Source organism: Nasonia vitripennis, chromosome 1 (genome assembly GCF_009193385.2).
Source record: "Nasonia vitripennis strain AsymCx chromosome 1, Nvit_psr_1.1, whole genome shotgun sequence".
Taxonomy (NCBI): domain Eukaryota; kingdom Metazoa; phylum Arthropoda; class Insecta; order Hymenoptera; family Pteromalidae; genus Nasonia; species Nasonia vitripennis.
Window position 1 is genome coordinate 10,076,702 of NC_045757.1, and position 20,137 is coordinate 10,096,838.

Consider the following 20,137-nt stretch of genomic DNA (forward strand, 5'->3'; position numbering starts at 1 on the left):
GCGTGCCTACAAGCAGTTCCGCAAAATAAGAATCAGCGAATCGTCGGCGATCAATCTCCCGGTGAATATTTTCCATTCCTCGCGGATATCTGTGCGCTCGGATCCCCCCCCCCCCCCCCCCCCCACGAAGAATCACACACACACGCGCGCGTATAAATCGGCGTCGCGTGAGGTCCGCACGTCGGATGAATAATGATAGTTTCTTGAGTCGGGGGTAGAGGGAGAGGGAGAAAACCACCTTGGCGGCGTGGGCAGCACGCGTATTATATATAGCCGCGAATTACGCGACTTTGAGAGCCGCGGCCATGCGACGCAATAATGAGACCGCGAAGCTGATTTCCGCGTGTGTATAAGCAGCGCGAGTTCCGCGACGCGCGTCGAGCCATTCAATTTATCAGTTGGCCTAATCGCCGGGTGCAACATCGGAAGGATATATGTATAGATATATACACGTATGTGCGCGCGCTGCTGGGGGACAGACGCTGTTATTCGATGAGGTGAAAGAGGCCTGTCTCGACGTCGTTGTAGTTTTTTCTGATTTAATTTGAGACTTTCTTCTAGGCACGAGAACTGTGCTTATATGCACACCGCGATTGTGGAGAAAAATGGGAATTTAAGTGCATTTAATTGGCCGACCACGGGTGACTTTGCCACTTGTGCGCACGGAGGTTTTTGACTTTTTTCGGGGGGCTAAGAGAGTGAAAACGGCTGCGTTGATCGAATAATGTATTGTACGCGTCCGATGGGTCGCGATGGATCAACATGTACTTGAAGCCTGCATTTTTCCACGGCGAATAATCGAAAAACAAAGAAAGTAGCCAAGTTCATAGGTCTGGCGCAACACAGTCATTAAAATCACCGCGCAGCACCTAGCCTCCGCAATACATCATCGCCCGCTGATAAAGTCTCTCATTTCTGTTTTTCTCTCTCCGCAGCGACTCGCCAGAGACCTATACGTTTCCTTATCCACTTCTCACCGCAAAAATCCAAATTTATCGCAGCTTATTACTCACTCCAACACCGATCAGCCTCACAACAAGCAGCAGCAGCCCCCCATTACTTTCTCGCGCGCGCGGCCGGCAACCTGTTATAATTTCTCGCGCTTGATTTATCCGCGCACCGAATTTATTATTGCGCAACGCGCTAAACAATCGCCCGGCTTATTTTCGGAAATTTGTCTCTCTCATATAAGTGCCGCCCGAGGTGCAAGAAAAAAAAAGGAGCTCAGCAGTTGTGCAATGCGCGCGCGCTCGTTGCGCACCGATCTCGAGCGGAGATAAGGGATATGTGGAGTACGCGTGCGTACGGGTATGCGGCGAGTGCGTTTGTTTTCGACGTTTTTCGCGCGGAGATTGACCGAGATTAGAGAAATAGCATTGTTCGAAGAGTCGCCGATGATGAACGGCGCGAGCCGTTGGAATTCGCTCTCGTGTATGCGGTCTCTCTCGTATAGGTGTGCCATTGTTTAGGGAGTATTGTACAGAGTGACGAAAAATGCCGTGTCGCCTTGTTTAGGAAGAAAGTTGGGAATGAGACGGCCACTCGCGAGTGTATTGACGAAGCCGGTCGTGAGCTGAGTGTACGCGTAATAAGACATGCAGCCATTGTGTCGAGGTGAGCGAGAAATTCTACTCCTATATTGAAAAAAAAACTTTTAATACGCGGCAATGTCAATGGCCATTATATTCGGTAAATCGATATTACGCACCGTATAAAGAGCGAGCAGCGATGTATCTCGAAGCCATTTGCATAATCGAATTGTTGAGGATCCCGAGGGACTCCTGCGAAGTAGCGAAACTGCGCGGTTAGTCACAATTATTCGCGGAAGCTGTTGTCGAAGGCGGGAAAAGGTACTTAGCCTCGTGTGTTATTCAACGCGTCAAAATTTTAAATCCAGCACCTTATCTAAACGATCCCACGTATAATTCGACGATCCTTTTTCCCAGCAACGTACAACAAAAGCACCTTATCGCCGCGAGAGAGAGAGAAAGAGAGAGACAGAGAGAGAGCTCTGACTCAGCGGATTTCGAGAAAGAAATGAGCTCTCGAAACGTGCTCTCCTTTTTGAAACGAGGGGAAATTTGTTTAACGGCCTACTACTATACTACCACAACTATCCTCGCCGAGCAGCGCACAAAGCCTGCGCAGAGAAAGAAAGAGCGAGAGAGAGAGAGAGAGAGAGAGAGAGAGAGAGAGAGAGAGACGCAGCGCGCAATGAGTAGCGTGCAGACACGCGCGGTATAAATAAAGCGGCTATTTTGCAAGAGAGTCGCAGAGAGCACAAGCTGGCCCGGGGCCAGGGGTAATAAGGTGTCAACGGGTATACGCTATCGGCGCCCGTATGCACACGGGATATTGGCGTCCGACAATTTCCGGGTCAAGCTCGTGCGAACGTCCCTTTCTTCTCTCTACCTATATACATGTGGCAGTACACACATGGTTCGCGTGCGCGCGCGAGTCCACGGGCTATGTGAAAAGCAGCCGGTCTCTGACGCAACGAGCGTCGCTGTTGGTCGTCCGTGTCATCATCGCGCGGCGGAGGTGGGAGGATCCTTCTATTTTCTCTTTCTCCCGGACGAAGCTTCGACTTTGGCGGAGAGAAACGCTCGTAAATTTGTCGCAGGGGTGCGCGCTTCCTCGAGAGGACGCGCCGCGAGGTTTCCGAGCGCGTGCGATCGTCTTCCGTAACCGATTTTACGAAATCCCAAGCGAAAGACAGAAAGAGCCAGCTATGAGAATTACCGGCGAAAGTGAGCGCACAATGAGGAATATCGAAGAAACTTGCCGCGTCTCGATCAAGGGAGGCGATAAACGAAAGCACGTCGTCGTCGTACCGATCTCTCTCTCTCTCTCTCTCTCTCTCTCTCTCTCTCTCTCTCTCTCTCTCTCTCTCTCTCTCTCTCTCTCTCTCTCTCTCTCTCGATGCCCACGTGTGTGTGTACGAAAATCGGCTGCAGCTCGCGCGCGAGGACGTTTTTAATTGCTTGACTTTACATAATGCCCTTAAACAAGGCCAGGCCACGCTATAGGTATACCTACACTCTGCGCCGACGCGGAGAAAAATCGGGAATCGTGCCTCGATTGACAGAGCGCACGCCGCGTTTTTTCGCAATTACACGAGCTTGTAAGTTTACGGGCGCGTGTCTACCGGCTTTCGCTCTCCGCGCAGATTCGTTTTTGTCCCTCAGCTTAGCTCAGCAGCAGCAGCAGCTTATTGTTGCGAGGAGAATTAGCCGGCTCTAAATTGGCAGTAATATACGTAACTCAGTTAGCGCTCGGTATTATAATTTGATATCCCTACTGCACTCTCTTTTCCGTGTGTGCGTCGAGCCCGCGGAGTGTGGAAAAATCGCATTTGCTATAAATACCACTACTCCCACGGAGATCCTTATCTAACAGCCTTTATTGAATCTGCATCGAGCCGATCGCAAACACCTTCATTCTCTCGCGCGGCTGCAGTCACTCGACGTTATATTAGTCCCCTCGATTCGCCCAAAGAAAGGATACTCCGATCCGCAGAAAACAACGGCCGCCGGCCTCATTATATCCGTTATTTACGATCATCGCGGTCGGATAAAAGCGAGCGAGCAATTTCCAATCCAACGGCGCTCGAAACGGGTCGGAGTCATTATCCCCGTGACGTGTGCAGTAGTGGCTTCCTCCCAAAACGATATCATTTGCATACGCGACGGCGAACGAAAGGAAAACCGAGAGCCTCTTTTCATTATGCGGCCCGATGCAGGTGGGTGAAAAAATTCAATTTCGTCCGGGCGGCGCTGTTCTCTCTGGGTCTGCTATGTGTATGGTAGAAAGCGAGAGATTCGCACACGCGTCGAATAAACCTACATTGCCGGTGTCGCATTACCGTCGAGAGAGGACGATGGAACGATTATTTTTGCTTATTCCTAAAGGAAGCTTTGTAATAGAGTGAAATTTTCGATTCAAAAATCAAAAACGGGTTAGAAATCCATTATGAGGTTACCGAAGTTCGAATCACGTTTGTTTTTAAAAAATGTCCGTATGAATGCGTGTGTGTGGAAGGGGGGGGGGGGGTAACTTGATCGTCTTCCGGATTTTAATTAAACGTTACAAAAAATTAAACAAAAGCAAAACGAACCGAAATTGGCTTAAAGTCTAGTAACTATTCCAGAGTACCTACAACATTATTCCCGAAAAAATATTCCTAGATGAGAGTACTGTAAACTTCGAACCTTGTATAGGTAGAACGTACGATCGATATTATACCAACATCAGTCCGCTGGCGGTTGTTGACATGAAATGTTCTGGATGTGTATACATAGACACATCATCAATAGTAATTCCTCGATATCAGGAATAGAAGTGCCACTAAAAAGTATTTCTATGGGCTAAAATGCAAGGCTGCCGACTATTTTGTAACAGCTTATTGTTGATATTTTGAATACGTAAGTCCACGCTCAATGTCTGATTCCTGTAATCTATGTAACGAATAACATCACTAAATTTGTATCAGGTATTGATATCGGGAGTCAGCATGCCGGCACCTTCGATTAACGCTGACGTGGCACGGTTGGAATATCTGCTAAGCCGGCATTTACAGCCGCTTGTGCAGTCTGAACTGAACAGCTATGGAGCAGACAAAACGCTTGCCCTGCACTTGGCATTGCGTCTCAAGGTATAGAAACCGTATTAGCTATCTTTTTTAGTCTAGAAAAGTTTTCCAAATATTATTGTAAGTATATATATTTCCAAATATCATAAGAAAATAACACTTTCCATTTAATGTTATTCGTCATTACAGGACGATAATGATAACAACAGCAACAACAATGAAAGGGAGAATAAAATCGAGCTCGTGAAGCTCCTACTGAAGAGCGGCGCGAGCGCGAAACAGAAGCTCGGCAAGAACGGCGAGACTGCCCTGCACGTGGCCGTCAAACACTGTACCGAGCCCATCATCCTGAGGCAGCTGCTGGATGCAGGCGTGATGCTGAATGCGACCACGAGGCACGAAAAACTGACCGCTCTGCACATCGCGGTAAAAACCAACGACCGGTTGGCAGTCGAAGAGATGCTTAACCGAGGTGTCCGCATCGACGCGCAGAGTCGAGTCGGCGATACAGCCCTGCACCTGGCCGTCAAATTTGAATTCAAGGCGTTGGTCCAACTGCTGTTGGATCGCGGTGCCGATCCCAACTGCCAAAACGACATCGGAGAGACGCCGTTCACGAGCAGTCTCGGTCGAGTCAAGGATCGAATGAGTAACTTCATGCTCAGCGAGACCGTGAGTTTATTCATCTGAATTATATATTAATTTTTGCTGGCTTATATCCTTATTAAAGGTTTGCGCAACTTGGGCGTTTTAGGCCGTAAAACCGGTGAACGTGCGCCTAAAGAACCACGCGGGCGAGACTGCGTTGCACTTCGCGGCGCTTCGATGCTGCAGTGTAACCGTGTTCAAGACGCTGCTAAATCTCAGCCGCTTGAACCTGAGGAACGACTGGATTCTACTGTTCCACGTCATCAAAAACCCGAACTCGTCTATCAGGATGCAGCTCTTTCGAGCGCTGCTGAAGCACGGCACCGATCTCCACCGATTTGTCAACAAAGATGGCCAAACGCTGCTCTGTCTGGCTGTTCACTTGGGATCTGTCGACGTCACGAAATACCTTCTTGAATCGGAAAAGGTCGACGTCAACGGCAAGCCCGGTCGCAAGGTGCCGCTCTTCGGTGCACTGCGGAACGGCAATGAGGTGGCTGTGAACCTGCTGCTGCGCCACGACGCCCGAGTCGATCTCATCGATCGCCACGTGTACGATCAAAGCTCCGTGCACGCAGCGATCTTAGGATTTGATGACAAGGCAGCATCTCGCGTTTGTAAGAGGCTGCTGGATTACGGAGCGCCACTGGACCACCTTGACTCGAACAAAAATACAGCTCTTGTCAGGGCGTTGCGCAACGGTAGGGAGCGCGTTGCTAATCTGCTGATCGCGCGAGGTGCGAACGTCCACCTGAAAAACCCCGATGGGCTTTCTCCGCTTCATATCGCGTCCAACAAAGGCCTAATAGACACGGCAAAAAAACTGCTTGACGCCGGGGCGAATGTCAATGAGGTCACTAACATGGGCTCATCCGTGCTCGAATACGCCACGTATTCCGATAGCGAGGAAGCAGTGAAATTGATTTTAGAGCACGGTGCTAATTGCAGAACCGATAGTCGTGCTTTACTCTCAGCAGTGACGTTTCATCAGAAAGATCCACAAATCACGAAGCTGTTATTGGCTCACGGAGCCGATATTAATCTCAAAATCCAGGGCAAGCTACCGCTAGTTCACATGATCAATAATTACATCGCGTATTCATCAAGTTCATCTCAAGTCCTGGGATACCTGTTAAAGCACATAGCACTCCTGGCCTCGCAAGGTCAGCCAGTTCAGCAGGAGAACCTCGAGTTGATGGATCAATACGAAGGTATGAAAAATTTTTACGAAAAAAGCGTTCGCCAGCTGGAAGTCATGAGATCGACGCGGGTTTGCCAGGAGTCCCCGGTAACCTACTTCGACCTATTGACCAAACGTCACGACGGTCTCGTGCGCTGCTTGCGCTGCAAGAAAATGACACTAGCAGTTCGTTCGAATGCCGATAAATCGACGTTTTGGTTCTACTTCAACGATATGCTGTCCAACTATAAAGTAGGTTTGCGCCGACTTTCGATGCTCCAAAAGCTGCAAGTGCTGCTGCAGGACGTTCTAGGAAACCAGTTGCCTTGTGAGCTGATCGAGATACTTTGTCAGTACTTCAACGATAAGGAGCTAGAAGCTTACTGCGTTGAGCAAAATAAAAACAACGCGGATGCAGTAGAATGACACGTTACCTATTCGTACTTTTTATAGATCGTGAATTTGATTTGTTTTTATTTTATATGAACTGACATTATCAAGTACGTTTTTATACAGTTGACATGTATGAGACTATGCTTCCGCTAGATAATAGTCTACCTCTACATCATGGATGCGGGCATCACGTGTGTGTATTTTATATATTTGATATTTTCAATTATTTTATCTTTTACTTCAAATCGAATGGCATGATACTATCACTGTATATTTCAATAAAAAACGTTCTAGTGGAACGTATTAAAAAAGGAAGATATTAAGACAATAATAAAAAGCCAATGAGCCTGGCAGTGCCAAGAACTTGGCAGCGGGTTTTTTCTTTGTTCTCGCGCATGCGTGTGGGGGAGTTGTTGGTCCTTTTTTGCGCTGAGCGATGTTTCAAAGAGCCGAGCCGACAAGACGAGATGGTGTGTGTATACCTTTCAGGACAGGCGATGACGAGGCTTCTTCCTTTTGTGTGTTTACCTTTATACGCTCGAGAGGAAAAGAGGAATTTGGCCGATTCTATATTTGAATAGCAATCGCCTGTAAAGTGCTCTGTTTTCGTTGTTTTATCGGTTTTTTTTATAACATTGCTTGGTAAGTTGATACGCCGATGAAAAGAAGTCCTCAAACTTCACTTCCTTTTTTCTTTCTCTCAGCCGTCACTTTGACTTTCGGGAAGTTCCGTCGACTCTAAAGCCGCCGCGTTCTCGGGTTTCAGGAAATAAGTCGATGCTAGCGAATTTCCAGGAATTAAATTTAAAGTTCTGGATTCCTCGGTTCTTTCTCGCTTTTCTCCACTCTCGCGCTCTTTGATCTAATTGAGAAGCCGACTCGCGGGGGAAGAAGGATCTAGAGTTCGAGAGGATTACAGGACTCCTCCGGCTTCGGCGTGTCTGATGCGAGAAGGCGAACTTCGGGGAAAGAAGTTATTGTAATGAAATAAAGTTGATCTTGCGCGCGTCACGCTCTTTTCGTCGGATGCTTTTGGAGAATGAAATGTAAAAAATACTTGAGCTATTTCTCATGATGCCGATGAACGACGCTGAATGAAATCGGAGCGATTGTTATCAACGAGGCTTATTAATGCGATGAATATAATGAATTCAAAGTTATGTCCTACGAATTTCACTAGGCACGAAATAATACGACGTCGCGAGAGCATTTTTCACAATCGCGAAACTTTCTCTATGAGGAAGCAAAAGTGGTCACGATCAAAAAGCCAGATACCCGCAAATGACAAATGGACATTACGGAGCAATGTAAACGCGGTGATCACGACGTTCATAATACGCTGGAAGAAAAGAAAAACGGTAACGTTACATATCAAAATTCACTTTCAGTCCCTTACGGCTAACAACGAGAACGTTTCCAACAGCAAGATTCAAAGTTACTTTTTAAATTCTTTATTAAGGGTAAAATTTTATTCACTAGTATCTAATCAAACGGTGTATAATTTTACTATAATATTAAATAAAAGCCACAGTTTACATAAAGACACCGCGAGCGCACTTTTAAAACCGCTTTCTCGACGAAAAAAATATTAGCAAAAAAAAAAAAAGCTCGATCGTTACCCAAGCTATGCATCGAGAGAAAGCTGATTTACGGGGTGTCAATATAATGCACCTCTTTAAACAGCCTATAATGAGTGTATCACACACACATACAGACCGAACCGCATGCTATCGTTCTCCAATTCCCAGTATCGCTCTCCCCATCACCCCGGGCGTGAATCGCTTACGCAATATTATCCCGGCCTGGAAAAAAAGCTGCGAGAAAAAAGCCGAAGCGCCCTCCGGTAGATCACGCGCACTAGCTAATGAAGTTAAGAAGTGAAACGTGCGGAGGTGAGATGATTTATCGGCTGGAGCTCAGCCTTAATTTCGCCGGTGGCTCCCTTCGCGGAATGCGCGCGAGCGCGCGCAAGTCGAAAGTGTATACACACGAGGTGGAGAGAGTAAGAGGGACCTCACTCTGGCTTTGCCAAAACTTTTTAATGAGAGAAACGTCGCGCGGTGGCCGAAAGAAATGATGAACGGGGTTGCGCGCAGATTCATGCTGGCTTCATTTTGGACGCGCCGTGCGAGCTTTGACAAATATCCGCTGAGAAATAAGTTTTTGAAGTGCAACCATTACACTTGCCTACCATTACAAGTAGGTCAACGCCGAGTACGCGCAGACGAGCTCCGAAGGCAAATAAGTGAATAAAAATGTAGACGCTGTGAAATCCCGCGCGTCGCCGATCTTTCAAAAGAAAAACAAACAAATCTCCATCATCCGCGCACGAGACGACACGGAAAACCGCGCATCAGAGGCACATCGACCTGTGCTTCTCTCGCGCACTCTGTATACGGCACGAGGGGAAAGGGAAACGCGAGATGAAGAGCGACAGGCTGTTCGCTCGTTCGTTATGATGGCGAAAGTGAGAGTCACGGTTAGATCCTCGTCTCTCCCCCTATGTCTCCCCATCAGGACCGCATCATCCGGATGGATGTGACAAATCGCCACGACCAGCTCGATTCGCACGATCTCGACACACACACGACTAGTGCTGATGCGCACACATCACATACACAAACACACAGACATAAACGCGTCTTTATGAATCGAGCCCGAGGTTAATTGACGTCCGAAATCACGTCGTTACTCTAGCCAATTACGTATCGGCGATGTGCATATACGTATACGCGAGATCCTATCCCATTAGCCTGACCTCCACAGCCGGGGCTCCAGAGCCGCGACGATTTATGGGAAATAAATACACACGTACACACGTGCGCGCGCGCATCGCGGAATATTGTTTATAAGACGAGAGCAGAGGAGACTCTAAAGATCGGCCTTATATTTGTTAATTGCGCGCGCGCGAGAGAGTCGTGGGAGATGCCGCGTGCTTTATGCCCGCAGTCGTCCGCTAACGACGGCTAATGCGCACGGAAGAAAGAGAGAGAGAGAGAGAGAAAGAGAGAGTAAGATTGAAATAACTTCGATTGGATTATATGAGCGGACCGGCTGATTGGATTGTATCGCGCGGGCCGCTTGTTTATGCGGCGGCGCGCGAGAACGTGACATATAAAATTTGCGCCGGACGATGAAAAATCAAGCGAGGCTCGTATATTATTTATCGAAATAACGTACTACGGATACCTATACATCGAGGTTCAGCGCTGTGTGGTCCAACCGTAATTGATTGAGAGGGGCAGCGTTTAGCGCGCAAAAATTATTGTTTAATAATAAATCGACGGCGCATATAGAAAGTTAAGATTCGCGAGCGCGAGGTTCGAACGCGTGTGATGTATCGTGCATCGAAGTGAGATTTCATCTCTTTGGCGGTAATAGAATGAAATCGAAGTGTAAATAACGGTGAAAAGTCGCAATTAAAAGATAATCGAATTCGCAAATTCATCGCCTTTTAAAACGCGATAACTCTTGGCTACTTCGTCGTATATTGAAGTCAATTTCGAATATCAGCGATGATAATTTTTTTCATCGAATAACCCCGTATTTGTCCCCCCGAGAGATCTTAATGTCAAAGCCACGCGCCATCCTCTCTCTCGTCATAAACTTTCTCAGCCGCGAGTATTCGTGCCAAGATAGAAGTTCACCGTAACCCAGGGCGGATTTTCGCTTTCGCAATATCAGGGCGTTTCCTCGAGCTTTCCAGAGAGCCCGCCGATAAGACCAGCTCTCTCTCTCTCTCTCTCTCTCTCTCTCGCGCGCGCGCGCGCGCGTGCGCGCAAGGTGCGAATGACTTATGGCGTGTCGTGCCGCGGCTCGCGGCAAGCCGCGTTGTCATTATACGCTCAATTACGATAAATCTGGTCCGTTGCTTCGCGCCGACTAAACGAGCGTGAAACCGACTAGTCCCGCGCTCTCAGTTACGGGATGGTCGTCGCGAAGATAAAATCGGCTGGAAACATGTTTCAAGCGGTTGCTTTTCGAATCGGCGATTTTTTTCAAATTCTCGCTGCGGATGCATGAATTTACGAGAACTGCTCAGCGTGACAAAAGTTCGGTTTGCGTGCAGCGCGATAGTCGACGAAACGCAAATAGGACGTCAGGGGGAGAGGCGATAAGACGAAGGGGGAGAAGATCAAAGAGAAGTAATAGCGATGCATGCAAGGAGAGAGATCGAGGGTGCAATCTGTTAAGTGGATCAACGATTGATATGCGGCGGCCCTTTAAGACCGTTTAACTGCGTTATTGTTGTTGTGATATAATATGCTAGAAGTGAATTTTCGAGAGACGACGAATTTCCTCGAAAAAATCCAAAAGATAAACGCAGGCCATTAATAACGCGAGACTTTCCAGCGGAGCTGCGCATTGGTATTACGAGGATTTTCTAATTTTCAAGAGGAAAACAATTAACCACCGCGGAGGAAAGACAAATGCGCACCGCCGCGGCGACGAGCGGAACGAGTTTAAAGATCAAAGGCCGAGAGCGAAGCGTATACGCGCAAAGGTGCGGCCAAGGAAAAAGATTAAGGGATCTATTTGCGAAATGAAGTCACGATTGGCGGTTATAAATTCGTTTCGCGTCGCTGGCTAGCTTGTGTATAGGAATATGGTGAAATTTCAAATTACAGTTGTACGTAGTACATATGTATGCGTAGTATATTGGAATGGAAGTTATGCTTTTGATATATTTGGATCTTGATAAGGGTACATTCGCGCGTCGCGTTAATTTAGAACGAATATTATTCGATCGCAAATATGAAGTGACTAATGGCGTAGGTGAGGTATTCGGTATTTTTAAGCTCAAAACAACATGGCTGTGTTACATGCATTTCTTTTCAAATGGAATAACTCTATATGTATCATTCGATTTGGCATTTCAAATTAAGAGTATACACAAGACTATTTATCTCAATCCGTCAAAATATTTATACACCAATCGACTTTTCCTCGTGTGCTTGCGGTTAACTTGAAAAAAAAAAATCATTCAAAACAATCGTCCTTTCGCTTTCACGCTTACGCATTCTATATACGATCGGTTATACATAGCGCGCAATCTCTCAAAGCCAGCAGCCCTTTGGGCCAATAAGTCGCAATAAGCGATAAATAACGAATCCGACGATACAACTAAATAGCAAATGTAAGCTGGCGCGGTCGCAACGCACCGCGAATAATAAATTACCGTCGCGCGAGCTCGAGCGCGCGCGCTGCACATGCTATTATTCTAATGAGCAGTCGCTGAAACACAATGATGATGGCCGTGAAATTAATGGCCCCTCGCGCGAGAGCACGTATATTGCAGTATGATGGAAGAGAAAAAGAGAGGCGCGTAATTATGGGTGTCGATTTCGCGAAAAATTCTTTTCGTTTCGACGATGTCCACTTTCATCCATTGGTAGCTATATGGATTTTTTTCCATTTGGGTTATATAAATGTCTATACGAGTGATATTATTAGCTCGACTATTTCTGGGAAGAAAATTCACCCTCCACTCGGACGCTACGTATGTGTGCAAATCCAATTTATATTCCCAGACTAAGGGCTGCCTGGCGATAAGAATGACTTCTCGGAAGTGGCTGTAGATAAGGGCGCCTTGTTGGCTGGAAATACGTCTGGCAAAATGTATGTGACGGTAGATCCCTGATAAATCCAATTTCAAGGAAAGGGACACGTCTCTTTCAGCTGGTTATATTAATTTACGTCTCGACGGATGAACGTTAGTCAAAAAGTTCAATTGCTCAGATTCCTAAATCAACCTTCTTATCAAGTGACCTTTGAATTGCATAATGAAGTTTCTAATTGTCGATGTCATTTTCCAAATTACTCTACTACATTGTACCACAACAGAGTCACAACTCCTGAGCCCAAACTTCGGTCCCACGCAATCCCTGCAATGTAAAACATTCTCACAGCGATTGCGCAACGGCCCGATGCACAAAAACGCGTATCTATACCCGCAACACGACGCGTCGCGTTCGAAAACGTGCCGGAAGCAACGAGCGACATAGCCGCTTGTATCTTGTGCCTATAATAAGGTATAGGCTAAGTGTAAAATTCAAGTGACGCGCAATTCGTTTCCGCCGTGTCTGCAAAGACCTCGTGAATGTGAAGAGCGTGGGTGTGTGTGTGTGCGTGTGTGTGTGTGTGTATGATGGTACACAGTGTTGAAAACGAAAACGGATCTCAGAGTGTATTATATATATGAATAACAGCGCCGCTGTGTCTGCCCAGGCACGAGTCTTTGGCTCGGTCCAGATAGATCGGCGCCCGATATAATTAATGAGCACGACCGGCGATTCCCATACACACCTCTCGTTGTCTCGGAGTTGATCTCTTTTCATTTTTCTTTTTGTTGGGGTTGCGATCTTCTTTGTCTGAATTTTTCTACTGACTTTGTACGAGTGAGCTAATGATTGCTGTTTGTAAAGTAGGCTGTGACGCATTAGAATACAGTAAACAATAATTCTATCACACAGAGACACCCGCGATCGCGCTTAGCGTATTATACTCGAGGCACCAATCAGTGCGTCTGTCAAATTTCAATTAAGAGGTAAATTTGCCGAATTCCACTCACGATAAAATTCGACTCATCTCCTCTGTGACACTCATCGGGACGTTGTACGTCACACCCGAAGGCTTAAATTCCTACCAAAATTACTCGCGCAATCACTCGCTACACCGTACGTAAGCGAGCTCTCTCGTCACCCACACACATACTCGGTCCCGCGTCTTTTTGCCCGCTCTCGAGCCCACACTCTCTCCCGCGAGAGTTCGATTTTCATTGTGCCGGTATAAGTACGGGTGAGAGTTCTTGTACGCGCAGTGCAAAAATCCCCAATTATCGCGCGCGCGCTCGACTCGCAAGGTTTGAGTGTATATGAGCTATTGCCTCGCTCGACGGCGGTGTAGCTTGTTCGGCGGCGGCTCTCGTGCACATGTGACGTCGCGCATAGGTTAAACGATGGATATCGAAAGACAACAACGCAGCCTGCACGCTTTCCCAGATAAGCGGCAAATGGGCCAGGGGATGACCCTCTTGCGAGGCGCGCTTAATGGTCTTCTGTGCCGTCGTTGATCATATTGCGGCGTTGTTGTTGTTGCTGTTCTACTCGTGAATTCGCTTGCTAAAGTGAAACTTTCGGCTGGGAAAAGTGGGATGAAAACTTTCTGGAATCTCGCCGTTTTCGAGATCGTGTAGTGTATACGCGGTAAAAGCTTTTGGCACTGCGCTATGCCGTTCGAAAGTTTGTAACTGCTCTTATAATACTGAATTTAATCATTATACACACATTTCGACGTGGACTCTGGTGAATCGTTCTCTCACGTCACAAAAGCGTGTCAGCAAATGCACGGATCCCCAATCAAAATTCTCGATCATTTCCAGGTAAATCCGTGCGCGCATTCACTTAGATCAATCAGAGACGTATATGACAAGCTATATCATCTACTCACCACAGCGTTGGGTATCAGCGTGGGCGTAGAGGGTCCTCCATCCTCCTCGCTGTCCTCCTTCGCCTCCTGCGTCTCGGCAATCAGCGTATCACTGGAATCGCACTTGTTCAATCCCCCGTCGGCATCCCCCAGTTCCTTCGCTTCCGAACTCGCGGCCCCGAACTCGTCCCTCGCATCCTCGTACAGCGAGCTCCTGCTGCCTCTGGTCACGCTGACGCTTCTCGCCTTGCACAGCTCGAAGATCTCCTCGGGCCTCTGCTCCGCGTCGTCCTCCTCAGATTTTGCTAACGCGGCCGAATCTTTCTTGCCCTCGACGTACCAGGAGGAGGCCTGTTGCGGAGCTGCGTCGTTCTTCTTTCGCTCGCAGGACGTCTCGTCGTTTTTCGTCAGCGCACCCTTGCAGCGTTTCAAGTAGCTCTTGACGCGCTTGCTCTTGCTCTTGCGGGTCTCGTGGTTGCGACAGGTCAGCTGCTCCGCCGGCTCCGGAGCTGCAGGAGGCTTTTCTTCCGGGATATTCGTGCACAGCAGAGGGTCTTGGGCGTCGGCGGGACATGTTTCGGTCGGATGCTCGATTGCCAGGCTCCAGGTCTCGCTGTCCTTGTCGGCGATCGCCCTGCGGTCCGCTGGTATCACCTGGAACACGTGAGGGATAATCGGGTGTGAGTGATTTATTTTGAGAAACTTTTATAACGATTCGTTGCGGGGAAAGGCTATATACGCGTTAATTGGCTGGATATGAGTGGTCAGGCATTAAATGCGCAGAAATATGCCCATACGATTAGAAGTGTGCTGTGTTGATCGAGTAAAAAGTTTGACGTTAATTTATTTCGCGCAAACCCACTCGATACAGCACTATACGATCGCGATAACATCGGTAAAACTACCTAACTACACAGCGAACGCGGCTAACCGTTGGCGCTGTGAGTCGCGCGCCCGACAACTTACATAAATTCCCGAAAAAAGAAATCAATCCGAGCATAATACATCAAGCCGACTGTCATCCTCAATAACGAACACGCATCCTCGAGTAGCGCGAAACGAGTAAAAAACGCGTCTCTCGCAAACTGATGATGGCGCACCGCGCATCTTCTCTCTCTCTATAGCCACACGCATTTACCATCAAGCTGCTGCATAAAAAATGTCAGTAGCTCGCGCCAAAGCCGCTTAGAGAGAGAGAGAGAGAGAGAGAGAGAGAGAGAGAGAGAGAGAGAGAGAGAGACTCGATTAGAAATTTGACGCGCGCTCTGAGGTGTCTTTACCGTTTAGTTCTCGCACGGAGTGAAACATCACTCTCTTACACACACATACACGGAACTATACGTGAGAGAGAGAGAGAGAGAGAAAGAAGAGTCGTTTGTATCGTGCCGGAAACTACTCGGCAGAAAGAGAGAGGATTAGGGTGGTTTTCACGTGTCACCGAGGAAGAGCGACACGTTCGCCTCGTAAAAGTACTGAGAGGAAGGAGTGTGTAGCAAACGCCGCCGACTAGGCCGTGGAATATGTTTGTGGATTTTTAGCTCTTCGCGCCGAAGACAGCAGTGCGCCTTTGTGGCGCGAATTTATTTGGCTCGTCTCTTCGGATGCGCGACGAGCTGTGGGAACGTGGTTTCTTTCTTTTTCAGATCCGCGCTGATCTGGTTCGTCCGGCTTTTCAATCGATGTGTACTTTCAAAAAGTTCGCAGAATAATAAATAACGCGGAAGGGGGGTGGCGGGTCGACGAACTATCTTCTCGAAAAAGGAACAGCACCAACAACTCCATCGACACACAAAACGGAAACCGTCAAACTAATACTCGACGATTTTCCTCGCGCGCCAAAGCAAAGAGCGGCAGGAAAAAGTCAGCCGCGGAGAGGAGAGATAGCAAGCGATAAGAAGGTCAGATTGAATCTTGGCCGATGGGAGAGCGCGATAGCCGAGAGGCGTGGGATCGAACGCCTATCGTGCCTCGCATATATGTAGGGATATACGTGTGTATAGTGCCGGGCTCGCGCGCGCACAAGAGAAATAGAGAGTTTACACGCTTTATTTCGTCTCTCCGGGCTCGATGCCGACGATTCGATTGCTTCCTCCCTTACTTCCTTCCTGAGAGAGACACTGATAAGGAAATTATCTCGAGAGAGCTGAAAGTTGACTGACAGCGCTTAATTTATCCGATGTGTGTGTACGAGAGTTTGCTCATAGCCGGGGATAAGATCTCTGCTGCTCTGATATAACGATATACTTGGACGAAGACTTTTTAATTATTGTTATGGAAGGCCGTTACATCGGCAGAGCCGGCCGTGTGTTTGTACGGTTTGTTGAAAGCGTTTTCTAATTCAAGCGATTGCTGTGACTTTTTTCCTGGCAACCTTACGTATCGTATAGACTGTATAAGATAATTGAGTTTTAATTAATTTTTTCTGTGTTCGATGGAGGCAATAGCGATCCTCAAGTATCGAATTTAGAGAGCATGCATGCATCAACGCAATATAAGTTATCTCGGACGTTATAGCATAAGCGGCTTAAGTAGCATGAAGCGACAAAAACTAAAAAGTTCAGTCAGTCCAAAACCATTTTGCACTCTTTTATGAAATAAATAACTGAAAAGAAACATCAAAAGCAAAGTAACGTCGCCCACTATGCATAGTTAAAAAAAGGCAGAGATCCTCGAAATTTTTTATCGCCCTTGTTCCATCGACGTTCCCTATCATACTTATACCCACAGCGAGAGGGGAAGTTCGCGAGGCAGAGGCACTTCATAAAGCGAAAAATGGGAGCGCGCGACGAGATGAAAAGCCCGGATATGCCGAAGGAAGGAGAACTCAAATGTAGGGAAGACAGGCGAATACGCAAAGTGAAAATCGGCGGTATGGGTTTTTCGCTCTCCGGGCGGTCTTCTATCTCTGATTTCTGCCTTTTTTATCCGTACCAGCGTGACGTGTCTGCAAACCAGTTGAGAGCGAACGCCTGAACGAGTCTCGAACGCTTTATGATTTCTGTTTTTAGAAATTTGCCGCGGAAGCGAAAAAAGCAGCGATTGTTTTGTTATTTCTGTCCCAGCTGTCGATAGTATAAAACGTCGATCGAATTATGAGTTGTCTCAGCATAGCCAACCGGTCCACCACTCGAGTTTATTGCAAAAAGCATTCACGTATATACCTTTGAAAAAAAGACATTATCAATACGAGTTTTATCTCCCACATTTTCTGCGACGATCGGCACAATACATCCTCGAATCTCGCCAAGACTCTCGAAATTATCCCAAAAGCCCGCACCGCCGGTCATGCAAAATTAACGAGCTTTCTCGCTCTCGGTGCAATGCACACATCTGGGCTCGTCGAGCCGAGAGATAAGCCAGAACGCATATGTATACAGGCATACGCAGCAACGGAGAGAAAAAGACTATAAAATCGTGTTCACTCGCGGTAATAACCCGATGCGATTCGGACGGGATGATTTGCATCTCGCGTATAATTGCGCTTCGGCCCAGACGGAATTAAGTTTTCATAAAGGCGGGGAGCGAGTGAGAGAGAGAGAGAGAGAGAGAGAGAGAGAGAGAGAGAGAGAGAGAGAGAGAGAGAGGCGAGCATCGCTCGATTGTAATCGCATTCGAAAAGGGACAGGTATTAGGATGCAGGAGGGTAAGTTACAGGATTGACTTTGTACAATGGATTGATTCACTTGATAAAATTATGATTCAGATTGCAAAAATTAAACTCATCGCGAGTCTGAATTTTCCAAAACGGACTGTCCTCAAAAATCGAAAGCTTGACACTTGACGTGACAATCGAAACCACTCGGAATCGTGAATACCTCGATTAATTATTAGCATCACAGCTTTATTCTGGCATTGATTGACAACCAAATAATTTGATTGACCCATTCACTTCCAAAATAACCGAATGCCATTGATTAGCATTTTAAAAACCCACAACGCGCGCATACAAAGCCCATCCCAATTACTCCTTTCAACCATCAGTTGCCGCAGCGCGCGAACTTCAACCGCATCAAAAACACACAAAGACGAAATTCAAGCGCCGCGCGCAGCCTTCAAAAGAGCACCGGCCACAACGAAAATGGGCGTGAGCCCACAGCCACGATGAGAATCACGACGTCAAGGCGTGCGCGCACGTATACCGTCGTAATTTCGGTTATTGTGCACTGAACACACACACATACACACACACACGCTGCTTCGATCCCGACAGGTGCGGCAGTCCACTTGTAAAAAAAGAGCCGGCGCGCATCGCTTAACATCTCTCCGCACATGAGGCGTCCGAGATTAACGCTAATTAATCACTACAAACGCTCGAGCGGCGTACAATAAACGAATAAGAGAGCCGCGGCTACAAAACGACGACGGCTCGCTCTTTTCGGAACGTTTCGCATGCTTATATGTACGTATACCTACGGAGCGTGGTTTCGCGGTTTGAAGAGTGACTGCAGATGATGACTGATGGAAACGAGAATTGGCTTTTCGGCTCGCTGTATACGCGCGGCGCGGTTCTTCTTTTGCAATGAAAGTTTAATTCTTTGTTGATTTATCCTCTGGAGGAGCTTAATTACAATGATTTTAACGCTCATTACTTTTGCTCGGACGACGCGAGACTCGAGAAGCGCACAACGTGTAATGTACACAGCGAGAGCGAGAGCTGAAACGATTTTGGGACTTCCTTTTTGCGCTTTTGAGGTTTCTCTTGTTGTTGCTCCGCGTGCACGCCGCCGGGGAAAGGAGGAATGTCTTACTTGCGTTGTCGCGCGAGAGAGGATAAATTAAAGCGAACTTTTGTAGGAACATTGGAACGCGCGGCTTCGGATTCATTTATCAAAATGAAAGTTAGCCGGGCTTATATGCTCCTTTTGTACGCGAATGCGTATACAAAATGTAATTTATAATAGTTCCGGCTGCTGCCAGGCACCGGGTCGAGAATTTTTTCGAGCTTGTTTTTCGCCTCGGGACGCGATGCTTCTGTGGTACACTAATTAAAAGAGATTCTCATCGGATATCTGATAAGGAAAACGTCTCGTGAATCCTGCGGATCGGTAGCAGCGCGATGTGAAGTACGACGTGTATAAGGCGCAGTAGAAACAGGCGAGTGTGGCGAGACACGCGTTTGACCTGATTATCGATTTCGAGTGTAGTACTAAGTTTACCTTAAGAGGATCTGGTGCAAGAAACCTTATCAGCACAAGTCATACGACGACGACGAACGTAACGTTTAACGTAACGTATGTGCCCATCGTACGGAACACCGAAAAAAAACCCATTCCGTCGATGAAGCAGTTCGGAATCGACGGATGCTTCAACAGTGCATTATCACCCAACCGCGTTCTCCACATCCCCGATCCATCTCTCATGCATCCTCGACTTCTCCAGCTCAGTCTCTCTAACATAACACGTGGCGTATGAGCCTCTCCATACCTCCTTCTGCTTGTCCACCGCTCGTTCCCTCTGGCGGTTCTCTCCCTCTTTCTCTCTCGTGCGCTTATCTCCATCTGTCTTTGATTCGCGTGGCTGATAAGCTCGGGCTAGCGTCGATTTTACACACACGGCCGCGGCGTTACGTCAGCGCGAGCCGCCGCGTTGTAAATTGCGCGCGGGAAGACGCGCGAGTTGATTAATGTGCGAACGAGAGACTTTTTCTCTGTCGCCGTATCTGCTTCATACGGCGCTAGGACTATTTTTGTCTCGAAAGAGAAGCCTGACTCTCTGTGTTATCACTGTGTGTGTGTGTAGAGCGTGATGTTGATTTATAAGGTGGGTGTGAACTATCGATTTACAGTAACGTACGTGTTTCTGCCTTTCAGTATACTACAACACATCGTGGCACAAGCTCGAACAACGTTAAAGCTAAATTATTTGAAACAACAATTGAATTCTCTCTTCCGCGGGCT

General features: G+C 47.5%; 2 protein-coding genes across 8 annotated transcripts in view; one reads left to right on the forward strand and one right to left on the reverse strand.

The window, feature by feature from the left end:
- LOC100120109 overlaps positions 1 to 20,137 on the reverse strand; it is a 405,862-nt gene that overhangs the window by 328,624 nt on the left and 57,101 nt on the right. For all 6 annotated transcript variants that reach the window (XM_016990241.3, XM_008217833.4, XM_016990242.3 and 3 more), the window contains one exon: positions 14,262 to 14,894. In XM_016990241.3, coding sequence (XP_016845730.1) covers positions 14,262 to 14,894 — 633 coding nt within the window. The remainder of the gene's footprint in view (positions 1 to 14,261; positions 14,895 to 20,137) is intronic.
- LOC100119882 (putative ankyrin repeat protein RF_0381) lies at positions 4,256 to 7,175 on the forward strand. 2 transcript variants are annotated; one of them, XM_003424983.4, is made up of 4 exons: positions 4,256 to 4,424; positions 4,493 to 4,654; positions 4,781 to 5,263; positions 5,346 to 7,175. In XM_003424983.4, exons 2-4 carry the CDS (start codon positions 4,514 to 4,516, stop codon positions 6,843 to 6,845), a joined length of 2,124 nt encoding a protein of 707 aa, XP_003425031.1. In that variant the 5' UTR covers positions 4,256 to 4,424; positions 4,493 to 4,513; the 3' UTR covers positions 6,846 to 7,175. The 2 variants fall into 2 exon arrangements, with proteins under 2 accessions (XP_003425031.1, XP_031787344.1); XM_031931484.1 differs by lacking the exon at positions 4,256 to 4,424 and having other exon boundaries at positions 4,572 to 4,711.

What these genes read in the sequence shown, in the direction of transcription:
- LOC100119882 (XM_003424983.4), top strand. Translation starts at nt 4,514, where the DNA reads ATGCCGGCACCTTCGATTAACGCTGACGTGGCACGGTTGGAATATCTG. An exon ending in ACTTGGCATTGCGTCTCAAG is followed by an intron (nt 4,655 to 4,780) that starts GTATAGAAACCG and finishes TCGTCATTACAG; the next exon opens with GACGATAATGATAACAACAG. An exon ending in ACTTCATGCTCAGCGAGACC is followed by an intron (nt 5,264 to 5,345) that starts GTGAGTTTATTC and finishes TGGGCGTTTTAG; the next exon opens with GCCGTAAAACCGGTGAACGT.